Source organism: Schistocerca piceifrons, chromosome 3 (assembly GCF_021461385.2).
Source record: "Schistocerca piceifrons isolate TAMUIC-IGC-003096 chromosome 3, iqSchPice1.1, whole genome shotgun sequence".
In the NCBI taxonomy this organism is placed as follows: Eukaryota; Metazoa; Arthropoda; class Insecta; order Orthoptera; family Acrididae; genus Schistocerca; species Schistocerca piceifrons.
Window position 1 is genome coordinate 37,099,121 of NC_060140.1, and position 14,658 is coordinate 37,113,778.

The 14,658-nt window shown below is 38.4% G+C and overlaps 1 protein-coding gene across 2 annotated transcripts in view; it reads right to left on the bottom strand.

Moving 5' to 3' along the window:
* LOC124789474 (zinc transporter 9) overlaps positions 1-7,919 on the bottom strand; it is a 208,305-nt gene extending 200,386 nt beyond the window's left edge. Inside the window, exons 1-3 of one of the 2 annotated variants that reach the window (XM_047256842.1) lie at positions 7,581-7,919; positions 7,295-7,425; positions 6,835-7,107 (exon numbers count right to left, since the gene is read on the bottom strand). In XM_047256842.1, coding sequence (XP_047112798.1) covers positions 6,835-7,107; positions 7,295-7,391 — 370 coding nt within the window. In that variant the 5' untranslated portion in view covers positions 7,392-7,425; positions 7,581-7,919. The remainder of the gene's footprint in view (positions 1-6,834; positions 7,108-7,294; positions 7,426-7,580) is intronic. The other variant, XM_047256843.1, reaches the window with a different exon arrangement.
* Positions 7,920-14,658: the final 6,739 nt, after the last annotated feature.

Sequence of the window (14,658 nt, forward strand, 5' to 3'; positions counted from 1 at the left end):
CGAAATCTTCATGTTCTGGACTGGGGGCCAAGCCACCCTATCTCCATTCCACACAACCTTAACACCTCCTTCCCATCCGCCTTACCTAGTCATCCTCACCCCAATGCGTAACCTTCCTGGAAGTTGACCTCAACCTCTGATAACTCCCTCCACACCTCCGTTCATGTTAAATCCACTAGGCACCAACAGTACATCCATTTCAATTGCTGTAATCCCTTCCACATCAAAAAATCAGTCCCCCATCTGTGTGTGGACAGCGTATCTGCAGTAGTGAGAAATCCCTTGGCCAGTACGCTGAAGCTCTCACAAGGGCCTTCCGGTCATGCAGTACCCCCCAAACCTAGTCCACAATCAGATTTTCCATGCCACTTCTAATTCCACCTCCATACCACAAATCACCTACAAAGGAGCAGCCCTCCCTCCCATCCCCCTGGTCACCCAACATCAGCATGGACTGGAACAACTGAACCACATCCTTCATCAGGACTTTTATTGTCCATCATCATCCCCAGAAACATGGGCCATTATATTCAAGATCCTTCACACCTCTCCTAAAGTTGTATTCATTCACCCACCTCCACACAGTAAACATACTCATCCCTCCCTATGCCACTTCTGAACCCCGACCACAGGATCATAACCCTACCACAACCCTCCTGGCCTCAATGTCCATTAACCCACTGTCCCCACAGCCTCCACCCAACAGTTACCTCTTCCTCCCAATTCACATCACCTTCAATGTGCACCTAATCCATTGGTATTAGTACCCACATATCATATACCTAGCATACGCACCTGCCATCCCTCCATCCCACATTCCTTGTCAGCAAACCGTGTGTGTGTGTGTGTGTGTGTGTGTGTGTGTGTGTACACTCTAACTCAACAAAGGATTTATTCTGAGAGCTAGCAAGTTTTCTATCTGTTTTGTTTGTGCCTGTCGACAACTCAATGCTTCAGCTACTTCACGAGTAGTCTCCGTAACTTCTAAATTATTTACATAAAACCACGGAAATATACTTACCAACCAATGTCAGCCAACGTAAAAATCTAGCTTTCTAATGACAGCACAAACAATACGCCTACAACGCAATCTCTCTTGACAACAAGCCTAGAGCTCTCAAATCCGGAACACTTATACACATAAAGCTACATGTCATCTTGCCGACAACATGGTATACACTGGTCCATGGCCTGAAATGCAGCAACTTTGGTCAATCTCACACATTCTCCACAAATGTAACACTTCACACAGTCGGTAATTACAATGAATAATTACAAGAATTTACCGTGCTCAACATGCCATCCCCCACTGTGACTCAAAGAGCGAAACAGAAAATTAAATCTCCAACCGTAAACAATACACTCCACTAACAACTCCAAATCAAAAAATGAATCTGCTGCACATAATCACCATCATTAAAATATCTCATTAATAAATTCTTCCAATATTAATACCCCAGACAGCACTTGCAGATCCCAGTACCACCAACACCACTCACAGACAAATCACAAATATCCCACGCTAGAGCCCTCTCCAAACATAATACACTGCAACTATGCCACATACCACACAACACAGTTATGCCACAGGTCAAAGCAGATGAGTGGTATCACATGTCCAGGTTGATCCGAAAACTCTATATTTACATTTGTGGGTTTTATTTTGAAAACAATACAGTCCTGCATCACACATAATATCATAAAGGGAATGGGATAATCCCTACAATATTTGTGCCAAAATCATCTTCAGAATAGGGAGTATAATCTAGGAAGATAAAATTAGTGAGGTGTTTGTTCTTTTCTGATTTTTTGTCACTTTTTTTACAGTGTGTCTTATAAAATCTGCTGTTGGTAGAACATTTGCTCAAATAATTATATGGAAATTTTTGATTTCCTCCATTACTATTCTTTTAGTACAATTTGTTTTCTCAAAACCTTGGTATGTTGGATATGCCCAATTCAAAAACAAAAGTTTCTGCTTAAAATGACTTGAACTATATACAAAGCAGTTAAGAAATTAGTGCCAGTTGAACGAGTTTGTTAGAAGTTTTATCTGGTTAAAATTTCTGTTTTGTCGCATAACCCAGTACCTATGACATTACCTGTTGCCACTTCATCATTCATTAACCATGCCAACTGCCATTTGCTCCTCAGTTTTTAAATAATGTATAATTTATTAAGAAGGATAATATTGGGAGCTTGAATTAAGTCTCACCATTCACAAAGTTGGGTAGTAGTAGTGCTAATGCAGCATAGTACACCACACACAAGAGTTATTTAACAATAGAAACAGAAGGCTTTCAGATCCGTGTGTGACTTTTTGAGTGGAGCAAAAAGAACATACATATTCTGTGCCTGAAACATATTGGGCTTCATCACTTGCAAGAAGAGTCGCCCTTCTGCTTTCCTCTCAAGAAATCTGCTGCAAAAAGCCATCATTTAAGCATATGCTCTGCTGGAAATGATGTGAAGAGACTAGTTTCGATGATCCAAAGACAACAATTTTGACATGAATAACTAATTGCATCCTGGTCAGTGTGGTATACAATGAGCTGCTGCAACCAGGTCAAGCAGCGAATGCTGGATGCTATGAAGCACAATTACTCAATTTGAATCGTTCACATAAAGACAAATGCCCACAATATGCTCAGAGATATGTCCGAGTCATTCTCCTTCATGACAATGCCAAACCATATGCCGTAAGCCAAGGGAAGGGACTTCGGGGAGGAGGAGATTTGTGTAACATCCCGTCAATAACTAGGTCATTAGAGATGCAGCACAATCTCAGAGCAGAGAAGAAAGTAGGCCATGCCATTCCAAAGGAACCATTCTGACATTTGCCTGAAGTGAATTAAGAAAATCATGGAAAACCTAAATCAGAATAGCCAGGCACAGGTTTGAACCATTGTCCTTCCGAATGCAAATCCAGTGCACCAACCGCATAGCTACCTCATTTGGTAAGGGATTTCTATGTCAATTACCTCTGTGTTCCAGGGATCATTTCACACGATAAATGGTAATGATGTGTAATCATTTACATCACAACTTATGTTTACATGCTAACATTTCTGATGGCGTGGTATAAAAAAAAATACAATGTGAGTTTGTAATTCCTACCACCACCTCTTACACATTACGAAGATAGAAATCTATGTACTGTCAAGGAGAAACTTTATCAGTTTGTTTTCAAATTTTATATCATTGTCTCAGACATTTTGTATCACTGGACAAGTGACCAAAAATTTTGTTGCGGCATTGAGCACCTCTTTTTGTGCTAAAGACAGTATTAAAGTGGGGTAATGAATGTCACCTTTGGTACGTTACTGTTCCTTTTGAACTGTAGTGGATTACTTGCAACAAACTTCATGAAGGAGTAAATATACTGTGAAGCAGCAGTCAGACTGTCCAGCTCCATAAACAGAACTCTACAAGATGATCGTGGGTGAGCACCACATATTATTCTTACACTAATTTTTGAGCAATGAAGACTCATCCTTAAGAGGGAAAGAACATTATTCCATATGACATTACTGAATGAAAATATAAAAAGTATGTCAATTTACTTATATGTTTCTCACCAAGATTTGCAATAATTCTAAATACAGATGTGACCGAAGTAAGTTGTTTTTGGAGTTTCAAAATGTGCTTTCTCTGGGTTAAATTCTCATCAATACCGAGCGAGGTGGCGCAGTGGTTAGCACACTGGACTCGCATTCGGGAGGACGACGGTTCAATCCCGTCTCCGGCCATCCTGATTTAGGTTTTCCGTGATTTCCCTAAATCGCTTCAGGCAAATGCCGGGATGGTTCCTTTGAAAGGGCACGGCCGATTTCCTTCCCCATCCTTCCCTCACCCGAGCTTGTGCTCCGTCTCTAATGACCTCGTTGTCGACGGGATGTTAAACACTAATATCCTCCTCCTCCTCATCAATAGAAGCACCTAGAATTTTGAATTTTCAACCCTATTTATTATTTCCTCGCCATGCGTGACACTCATCACTGGTGTAATACCCCTAGATGTGTAGATCTGAATATACTGTGTCTTTTTAAAATTCAGGATGACACCATTCAGAGAAAACCAGTCAATGATGCTTTAAAGGACATTGTTTACCATTTCTTTCATTTCTGTATGTATGCTTGAAGTAATTACAATACTTTTGTCATATGCAAAAAGAATTAATTCTTGCTTGTACATTAGATGGAAAATCATTTAAATATATGAGGAACAATAGTGGATCTAAGACTGATCCTTAGTGAACGCCATATGTGATTTCTCCCTAATCAGGATTATGTCCCCAGACTACATTGACTGAACTACTAGGCACAATTTTCACTACTCTTTCGGTTAGATATGACAGTACCTATTAGTTGGCTGTACCATCAAAATCATAAAACTTCAATTTATCTATGAGAATACTGTGATCCACACAGCCAAATGCCTTAGACAGGTCACAGACAATACCAATTGGCACTGTTTTATTATTTAATACTGATAAAAGTTTGTCGTCAGTGAACATGTAAATGGCATTCTGAGTAGAACAACTCTCCTGAAACCCAAGCTGTGATTTGAAGAGGATGTTGTTGCTAAGGTGAGAGATAACTCTAGAATACATCACCTTCTCAACAAATTTGGAAAATGATGTCAGCAGTGAAACAGATCTGTAGTTATTGATCTCTCTCGTATCACCTTTCTTGAAGTGTTGAGCGATAGGGTATTTCAGTCTCTCTGGAAAATTGCCTTGAGTGAGTGATGCATTAGATACTTCAGACAATTTTTTTTTTTTTTTGAGGGAGAGACTGCATGATTGTCTTAACTTCAAGAGAAGGTGGTGATACATTAATATGATTGAATTTCCTGAGGGTTATTTTTTCAATCTACTGCTGTGATTTTTCTCTTTAACTGTTTATTCATCACTTTCTACTATATTTAAGAAATGGTTATTAAATATATTTGCTACCTGTGACTCATCATTTACAGCCCCTCCATTTAGTTCAATATTGATGTTATCCTGTTCTGTCACTAATTGTCCCATCTTTTGTTTCACAACATTCCATATTGTCTGCTGTCGGAATTACTGATTTCTAACATTCTGTGCATGTTCTCTGATTTTTTTTTTTTATTTTTTTTTTAATAATCTATCCTTGTAATTTTGACTACTGCAGAAGCTCGCTACCTGTTCGTGCCAACAAAAACATTTTCCTTTCACAAGATAATTTAATCCCTCTTGTGCTCCATGGTTTTCTTACCTGGCTGTTGATGCCCTTTCTTATATTACGCGGAAACCTATTTTCAAATAATGATATGAATTTATCACTGAATAGATTTTATATCAGCATTAGGTTCATTATAAATTTCATCCCTAGTTACACAATGTAAACTATTCTTAAAAACATTTTTCCTGGATTTGTCAACTGTTCTAACTGATTTTCACTGTGGAGTATCCACACTGTTTGGCATTGTGTTATTTATCCTGACAAATTGCGCATCATGATTAGAGAGAGCATTTGTTACTCAGCAAACAGTTTTTTCTTGCATTGAGTTTCACAAAAGAAAATATTTTCAAAAAGGGTCCTACTGTCATTATCCACCCGTGCTGTAATGTTAGTTACTGAGATCAAATTGTAGGATACAAACAAGGTTTCCTGATCATTTTTCCTATCACAGTCCTTTAGGAAATCTACACTGAAGTTAGTACAGACATAACTGCTTGTTGCTGTCTGACATAGCACAGTAAGGTATCCACACCCAGTTTAAAATTTCCCGGCGGGGATCTACATACAATTAAAAATGGTTCAAATGGCTCTGAGCACAATGGAACTTAACATCTGAGGCCATCAGCCCCTAGACTAAGAACTAATTAAACCTAACTAACCTAAGGACATCACACACATCCATGCCCGAGGCAGGATTCGAACCTGCGACTGTAGCAGTCGCGCGGTCCCAGACTGAAGCGCCTAGAACCGTTCGGCCACTATGGCCGGCTACAATTAAAAGAACTATCTTTCAGTGTTAATTCACATCACCCCTTTTCATTACATCTGTTTAGTCCATGCAGTATTGACTTTCTGAAAAACACTTCACAACTTTTAACAAGCTCAAAAACTGGCTATTTGAGAGGATCAGCACAAAAGATCATGATTTATTGCATTGCAGATGCCATTTGTTACCCAAAAAATGGGGAAGGATGGTGGCTGCCCAAGGAACTGCTTTCAAGAAACATTCTACAACATTCTAATAAAACAAACATGCTGCCTGTCCCAACATACAATGAGAATTAATTCAAGTACCTGAGAACACATAATAAAAACATAAAAAAATCTAAAAACGTTTTTTTTATGTTTTAAGAATAACAGATTTAGTACGACGACTGCAAGGAAACAGCTAGATTTTCCAATGTAGCAAGATAAATGGCGAATGAATTTTATTTTTCCATGCGACACTCCAAGCTTCAAGGCTTATTTTGGAAAACAAATAGATTTCAGCCATTATCCATTTCTCTTTATGTAATATCCAATGTAACAAATTATGTTTTTTCAATGTACAATACCAAAATGTAAGTAGGCTAAACATTTTTGTGAAAATGATAAATAAAAAATCTGAAACTTATGTTGACAGTATTAGTAAATGTCACTTTGCACTATCATGGTGTGAAGAATATCAAAGCTTCAAAACTTTGAAATGCTGTAAAATGGAAACAGACAGATAAGCTAACATGTGGTATGGGTACACATCCCTGTATGGAGAACAGACAAGCTGCACCCAGATCTCAGATGATGTACGAGATGGTTTGGCTGACTTGACATGGAATAACCCAAGAGTAGGCTAGCATTATACCTTTATTTGCAATTGCGTCCTTAATTGCTTCTGCGGTGTTCTTTTTTCCTTCATCTTTCCCTATATTATGGGTGTCCAATTCTGCCTGTGCACTAGAGACAGTTTCACCTCTAGTTGTAGAATCAGTTGACAAGAACTGCCAACACAGGGCGTTAAATTTCCATTTGAAACACCCATCTTGTTTAGGAATGATATGGTTCTCTATACATTTAATGCCGCAACAGTTATTTGCAGATGGTGAATTCCTACTAAAAAAGCTCCTACCATGACATCCTGTAACAATCCATTTCAGTTACCACAAATCTGGAGTATGCCTTGAACACAACATAACCACTAATTATCTAGCACAAATAAATACACAATAAACGGAAATACAAACAGACCTGTTTACTTGCAAGTCAGGAGTGATGAATAATTTCAGGTCAGGCAAGACTGAAGTTCATTAAAAAAATATTCTTACCATGCTTATTCAACAGCAACTGCTCAAACGTTCGGTATGTATGTTTCGCAAAAGGCCTGTGGCGAAGGAAAGTGCACGAAGCTGACTTCAATAACATTGCTCTAGGGCACACCCCGACTTTAAACTACAATCTGAAAAGGAAACAGTGCCCACCAACAGTGTAATTTTAACCAACCAATAATCGGCAACATCAAGATGTATGTCACAATTTTTCATCTTATGCATATAAATTACAAAAATAAATAAACTTCCTCTCAATTTCTGAACAATTTGTTTACTTACTTACCATCTAGGTACCCGTGTTTACTTCGTTACGTAGGTAGCAAATATACAACAATGCTGTACTAAAAGCAATTTTTTCAGATCTCCCTTAAATCGAACATGTTTTCAATACTGTCGAAGTCTGAAAGATGCATTTAATATTTGCAATACGGGACGCCGACCGTCTGTAATTTCTTAACTGAGCTGAAACAGTCTTGATATGGTGGCAATTCTTGTAAGGTTGTTGTGAAAATGTCTGACTACACCAATGCGTTAACTCAATTTATCGACAGAAACTTGCAAGAATTGTCTGCTATACGTCATACTATGTTGCAGCAGAATCCCTGTATCTTCAGCTATAATACTGTCACTTTCAGGCCAAAGATGTTCGAAATAGATTTTGAAGATGCAATCGCTGTAAAGCACTGTTGAGCCTTGCACACACCGGCGCCGCGTCATATCTGGCAAGCCACACGATTGAAAGGTTTAATGCATTTTGGCACCAGTAATTGTTTCTACACTCCCTATCAGAATTCCTACCAGAACAGCTTTCGTGATTTGATTTTTTTATTGATCTCAGAAATCTTGCACAGGTGAGGCAAATTCACACTGGCCAACATGGTTTGTACGGTTTGAGATATAAAGGGACCAAACTACAGGGTCATCAGTTAATCTCGCCGCCATTGTTTATTTATTAGCATGTTTAACGTGTACCTCGCTTTGTCAATTGAAGCTATACATGTATACATATTTTTTAGTTAAGTGCACACAGCTTTTAACACATTTACAAATTGACAATTCTCACTACAGAGTTCACATTCTAGTACATCTTATTACATATCATTATACAAATAAATACATTATCGATTCCATTATATATTACATGCAGCTTAATTACAGACGTACACACATATTCTTCCAGTTTCAGGTTGTGCATATGGTGTACCTACATTTTTCATGACTGCAAAAGTATATTATGATTATGGAGCTATGGTACTCTTATTTTCAAGTAATTAGGGATTCCTCTGTCATCATTCATGTCCTTCAGTATACTTTGAAGATATTCGTTTACAGGCAGTTGTTTCTGGTACTATATATGTGTAACTCATTCTCGCAGTAAATTTAGTTGAAGTCTCGCGTTGTGAACAGTTTTATTTAATAACTTCACTGACATTTAAATATCTCTGTCTTACCACACATGGATTGTTTTGCGTCCTTCGCCGCAATGGAAATTTATTATTGTTGTTAAGCATTATTCTGTAGAGTTCTAATAAACAAGTGTGTTTTTTTTACCTACGAAAAACTTGTGGTCATTCCTAAATAACCAAACGGGTTACAGGCCCAGGTGTGCTATTGTGCAATTATGTAAAGGAATTGAAAAATCACAAGTTGTAAGTTTCGTATGTAAATGAAGTGTAAATTCTGAAATTCGCTTATTGTGACTTTCGTATGTTGGTGTAACTTTTGGAGTGAAGTACGACTACAGATTTGACAAGAGTAGTGAGCATTGGTTTAGTGGGAGGGCAATCAATCTGGAACACATGGAAATACAAAGCAAAGGTCCGTCTATGTGGTATTCCTGGAGCACTTGATGTTATCGAAGGTAAGTTAGTTAAACCCACAGAACATGTGGAAGATGCTCAAGTCAAATAGACATATAAGAAAGCACTAAATAATTATCTTAAGGCTGACAGCAACGCTTTACTTTTATTGCCTACGAATGTGACAAAGGAAACATTGCAGAAAATAATGTATCTTAATACATCTCGAGAAGTGTGGACAGAATAAATTGTATAAATTATATTATGGTGTTTCTGAAGATAAGGTGTATGACCTTTTTTTTTCAATTTTTTGGATATGTGAAACATTATAGTGATGATGTAGCAACTCATATATCAAAGCTGAGAAACGTGTGGAATGATTTAAAGTAAGAAATGACCAAAGATACAGAAAATAATCCAGAATTAAACGACTTATTTTTAATCTGTAAAACTCAAGTTGGATACTTATATTAGAAAACAATAGGATTGTTGATAACTTGACAACTCAACTTTGGGTATATGAGAAAGCTTTGTTGAATAAAGAAGGAGACTCACATCATAAGAGCCTCTTATATGTAACTCACTGAAACAGTCTTCTAAACAACCTCAGAGGAAAAAGGAAGTTGTCTGTCACTATTGTAAGTAATCATGTGATCAAGAAATGCCGAAAGTGGATTGTCGATGGTCGACCACAAAAGTCTCAGAAAAGCAATGTGCCAGAAACTGCTGAAACTTCAAATACAAACATGGTTCTCTTCTCTGAGAAGTCTGTTGTTATGTCAGCTGAGTGTCATACTGGCAGCTGGTTTGTATCACCAATACTGTCAATTTTTTCAAGACAGTTGAAACATTTTCTACGATACACACAGTTACATTAGCAGATGGTGATACTGTTGAGGCTGTTGGCAACGGCATAATAGACATGGAAGCGGCAGTGAATAGAAAGTGGCACAAAATCACTCTGAGTGATATATGGTACGTATCAAAAATTAAAAAGAACCTGTTTTCAGTCTTAGCAGCACAAGATAAAAATAAAAAAGTACATTTTTATCTACAAAATAAAGGCGTTATTTTAAAAGTGGTGAAGTTGCAAAACTAATTGGTTACCGTTATCGTTATGGAGGACTGATTAAATTATGAAACATTTCTACTGAAGTAAATGAAATCGGTCGAGAAAATTTACTACAATTGTACCATAACGATTTGGACATCAATATAAGCGACTTTTCAAGATGTTAATTTCCAATCCCCCCATGAACCATGGACCTTGCCGTTGGTGGGGAGGCTTGCGTGCCTCAGCGATACAGATAGCCGTACCGTAGGTGCAACCACAACGGAGGGGTATCTGTTGAGAGGCCAGACAAACGTGTGGTTCCTGAAGAGGGGCAGCAGCCTTTTCAGTAGTTGCAAGGGCAACAGTCTGGATGATTGACTGGTCTGGCCTTGTAACAATAACCAAAACGGCCTTGCTGTGCTGGTACTGCGAACGGCTGAAAGCAAGGGGAAACTACAGCCGTAATTTTTCCCGAGGGCATGCAGCTTTACTGTATGATTACATGATGATGGTGTCCTCTTGGGTAAAATATTCCGGAGGTAAAATAGTCCCTCATTCGGATCTCCGGGCGGGGACTACTCAAGAGGATGTCGTTATCAGGAGAAAGAAAACTGGCGTTCTACGGATCGGAGCGTGGAATGTCAGATCCCTTAATCGGGCAGGTAGGTTAGAAAATTTAAAAAGGGAAATGGATAGGTTGAAGTTAGATATAGTGGGAATTAGTGAAGTTCGGTGGCAGGAGGAACAAGACTTCTGGTCAGGTGACTACAGGGTTATAAACACAAAATCAAATAGGGGTAATGCAGGAGTAGGTTTAATAATGAATAGGAAAATAGGAATGCGGGTAAGCTACTACAAACAGCATAGTGAACGCATTATTGTGGCCAAGATAGATACGAAGCCCACACCTACTACAGTAGTACAAGTTTATATGCCAACTAGCTCTGCATATGACGAAGAAATTGAAGAAATGTATGATGAAATAAAAGAAATTATTCAGATAGTGAAGGGAGACGAAAATTTAATAGTCATGGGTGACTGGAATTCGAGTGTAGGAAAAGGGAGAGAAGGAAACATAGTAGGTGAATATGGATTGGGGGACAGAAATGAAAGAGGAAGCCGCCTTGTAGAATTTTGCACAGAGCACAACATAATCATAACTAACACTTGGTTTAAGAATCATGAAAGAAGGTTGTATACATGGAAGAACCCTGGAGATACTAAAAGGTATCAGATAGATTATATAATGGTAAGACAGAGATTTAGGAACCAGGTTTTAAATTGTAAGACATTTCCAGGGGCAGATGTGGACTCTGACCACAATCTATTGGTTATGACCTGTAGATTAAAACTGAAGAAACTGCAAAAAGGTGGGAATTTAAGGAGATGGGACTTGGATAAACTAAAAGAACCAGAGGTTGTACAGAGATTCAGGGAGAGCATAAGGGAGCAATTGACAGTAATGGGGGAGAGAAATACAGTAGAAGAAGAATGGGTAGCTTTGAGGGATGAAGTAGTGAAGGCAGCAGAGGATCAAGTAGGTAAAAAGACGAGGGCTAGTAGAAATCCTTGGGTAACAGAAGAAATACTGAATTTAATTGATGAAAGGAGAAAATATAAAAATGCAGTAAGTGAAACAGGCAAAAAGGAATACAAACGTCTCAAAAATGAGATCGACAGGAAGTGCAAAATGGCTAAGCAGGGATGGCTAGAGGACAAATGTAAGGATGTAGAGGCCTATCTCACTAGGGGTAAGATAGATATCGCCTACAGGAAAATTAAAGAGACCTTTGGAGATAAGAGAACGACTTGTATGAATATCAAGAGCTCAGATGGAAATCCAGTTCTAAGCAAAGAAGGGAAAGCAGAAAGGTGGAAGGAGTATATAGAGGGTCTATACAAGGGCGATGCACTTGAGGACAATATTATGGAAATGGAAGAGGATGTAGATGAAGATGAAATGGGAGATATGATACTGCGTGAAGAGTTTGACAGAGCACTGAAAGACCTGAGTCGAAACAAGGCCCCCGGAGTAGACAATATTCCATTGGAACTACTGACGGCTGTGGGAGAGCCAGTCCTGACAAAACTCTACCATCTGGTGAGCAAGATGTATGAAACAGGCGAAATACCCTCAGACTTCAAGAAGAATATAATAATTCCAATCCCAAAGAAAGCAGGTGTTGACAGATGTGAAAATTACCGAACTATCAGCTTAATAAGTCACAGCTGCAAAATACTAACACGAATTCTTTACAGACGAATGGAAAAACTGGTAGAAGCCAACCTCGGGGAAGATCAGTTTGGATTCCGTAGAAACACTGGAACACGTGAGGCAATACTGACCTTACGACTTATCTTAGAAGAAAGATTAAGGAAAGGCAAACCTACGTTTCTAGCATTTGTAGACTTAGAGAAAGCTTTTGACAATGTTGACTGGAATACTCTCTTTCAAATTCTAAAGGTGGCAGGGGTAAAATACAGGGAGCGAAAGGCTATTTACAATTTGTACAGAAACCAGATGGCAGTTATAAGAGTCGAGGGACATGAAAGGGAAGCAGTGGTTGGGAAGGGAGTAAGACAGGGTTGTAGCCTCTCCCCGATGTTGTTCAATCTGTATATTGAGCAAGCAGTAAAGGAAACAAAAGAAAAATTCGGAGTAGGTATTAAAATTCATGGAGAAGAAATAAAAACTTTGAGGTTCGCCGATGACATTGTAATTCTGTCAGAGACAGCAAAGGACTTGGAAGAGCAGTTGAATGGAATGGACAGTGTCTTGAAAGGAGGATATAAGATGAACATCAACAAAAGCAAAACAAGGATAATGGAATGTAGTCTAATTAAGTCGGGTGATGCTGAGGAAATTAGATTAGGAAATGAGGCACTTAAAGTAGTAAAGGAGTTTTGCTATTTGGGGAGCAAAATAACTGATGATGGTCGAAGTAGAGAGGATATAAAATGTAGGCTGGCAATGGCAAGGAAAGCGTTTCTGAAGAAGAGAAATTTGTTAACATCCAGTATTGATTTAAGTGTCAGGAAGTCATTTCTGAAAGTATTCGTATGGAGTGTAGCCATGTATGGAAGTGAAACGTGGACGATAAATAGTTCGGACAAGAAGAGAATGGAAGCTTTTGAAATGTGGTGCTACAGAAGAATGCTGAAGATTAGATGGGTAGATCACATAACTAATGAGGAAGTATTGAATAGGATTGGGGAGAAGAGAAGTTTGTGGCACAACTTGACCAGAAGAAGGGATCGGTTGGTAGGACATGTTCTGAGGCATCAAGGGATCACAAATTTAGTATTGGAGGGCAGCGTGGAGGGTAAAAATCGTAGAGGGAGACCAAGAGATGAATACACTAAGCAGATTCAGAAGGATGTAGGTTGCAGTAGGTACTGGGAGATGAAAAAGCTTGCACAGGATAGAGTAGCATGGAGAGCTGCATCAAACCAGTCTCAGGACTGAAGACCACCACAACAACAACAACAACAATTTCCAAATCTTAGGCATAAAAGTGGGACTGGGTTATGAGTTCAGTGAAGACTGTATTTATAGTAAAACACATTGGCTTCCATTTGGAACCCATAAGAGAGTTTCTGAACTGAGAGAGCTGATTCACACAGATTCTCTGTGGTCCTTTTGAAAAGTACAATTCTGCGTATCGCAACTTTGTTTTATTCAAAGATGATTACAGTAAATTTCGAGCTGTTTACTTCGTCGAGGAAAAAAAACTAAAGCAGTTCACAACTGAAACAAAGACTGCTGGACATACAATTAAAAACCTCGTTAAGCGATAATGGAGGAGAATTCAACGATAAACAGACAAGGGAGATTTTGCAGAAGATGGCATAATCCAACGTTTTACTATGCCATATACTCCACAGCAAAACTGATGCAGTGAAATAGAAAATCGCACACTTGTTGAAACAGTCAGGGCTATGATATATGTTTATGGAAACATTTCTCAGTCGTTTTGGACTGAAATGATAAATTCTGTAGTATGCATTATGAATTAAATGGGGCCTACTAGTATTTTAGGAACGTCTCCATACGAAATATGGTATCCAAAGAACCCTGGCGTGAAGCACCTACATACAACTGGGTCAAAATGATATGTTCATATTCCAAAACAATTAAGGGCGAAAATGGATCGAAAAGCAGTAAAAGGGACTATGATTGGCTATGAAAATGACGATGGTTATCGGATCTGCTGTGAAGAAAATTGACATTTAATGCAATCACAGGATGTTATTTTTGAAGAGAAAAATCATGCAAAAGGAAAGTAAGTAGTTCCTGTGGTTCTGGAGTTCCTCCATCAGAAGTCTCAAAAGTCATCAGACGAAATTAAGAGCAAAGAGAAATTTAGTTTTCAAGAATAGAATAGAATAGAATATTTATTTGCCTTTCAGTATGTTTTACATACAATTGGCATCGTCAATGTGTTCAATACATTTTTTTAAAATTACTATAAGTATTATTGTACATAATTGTGCCTGTGCAGGGCAAG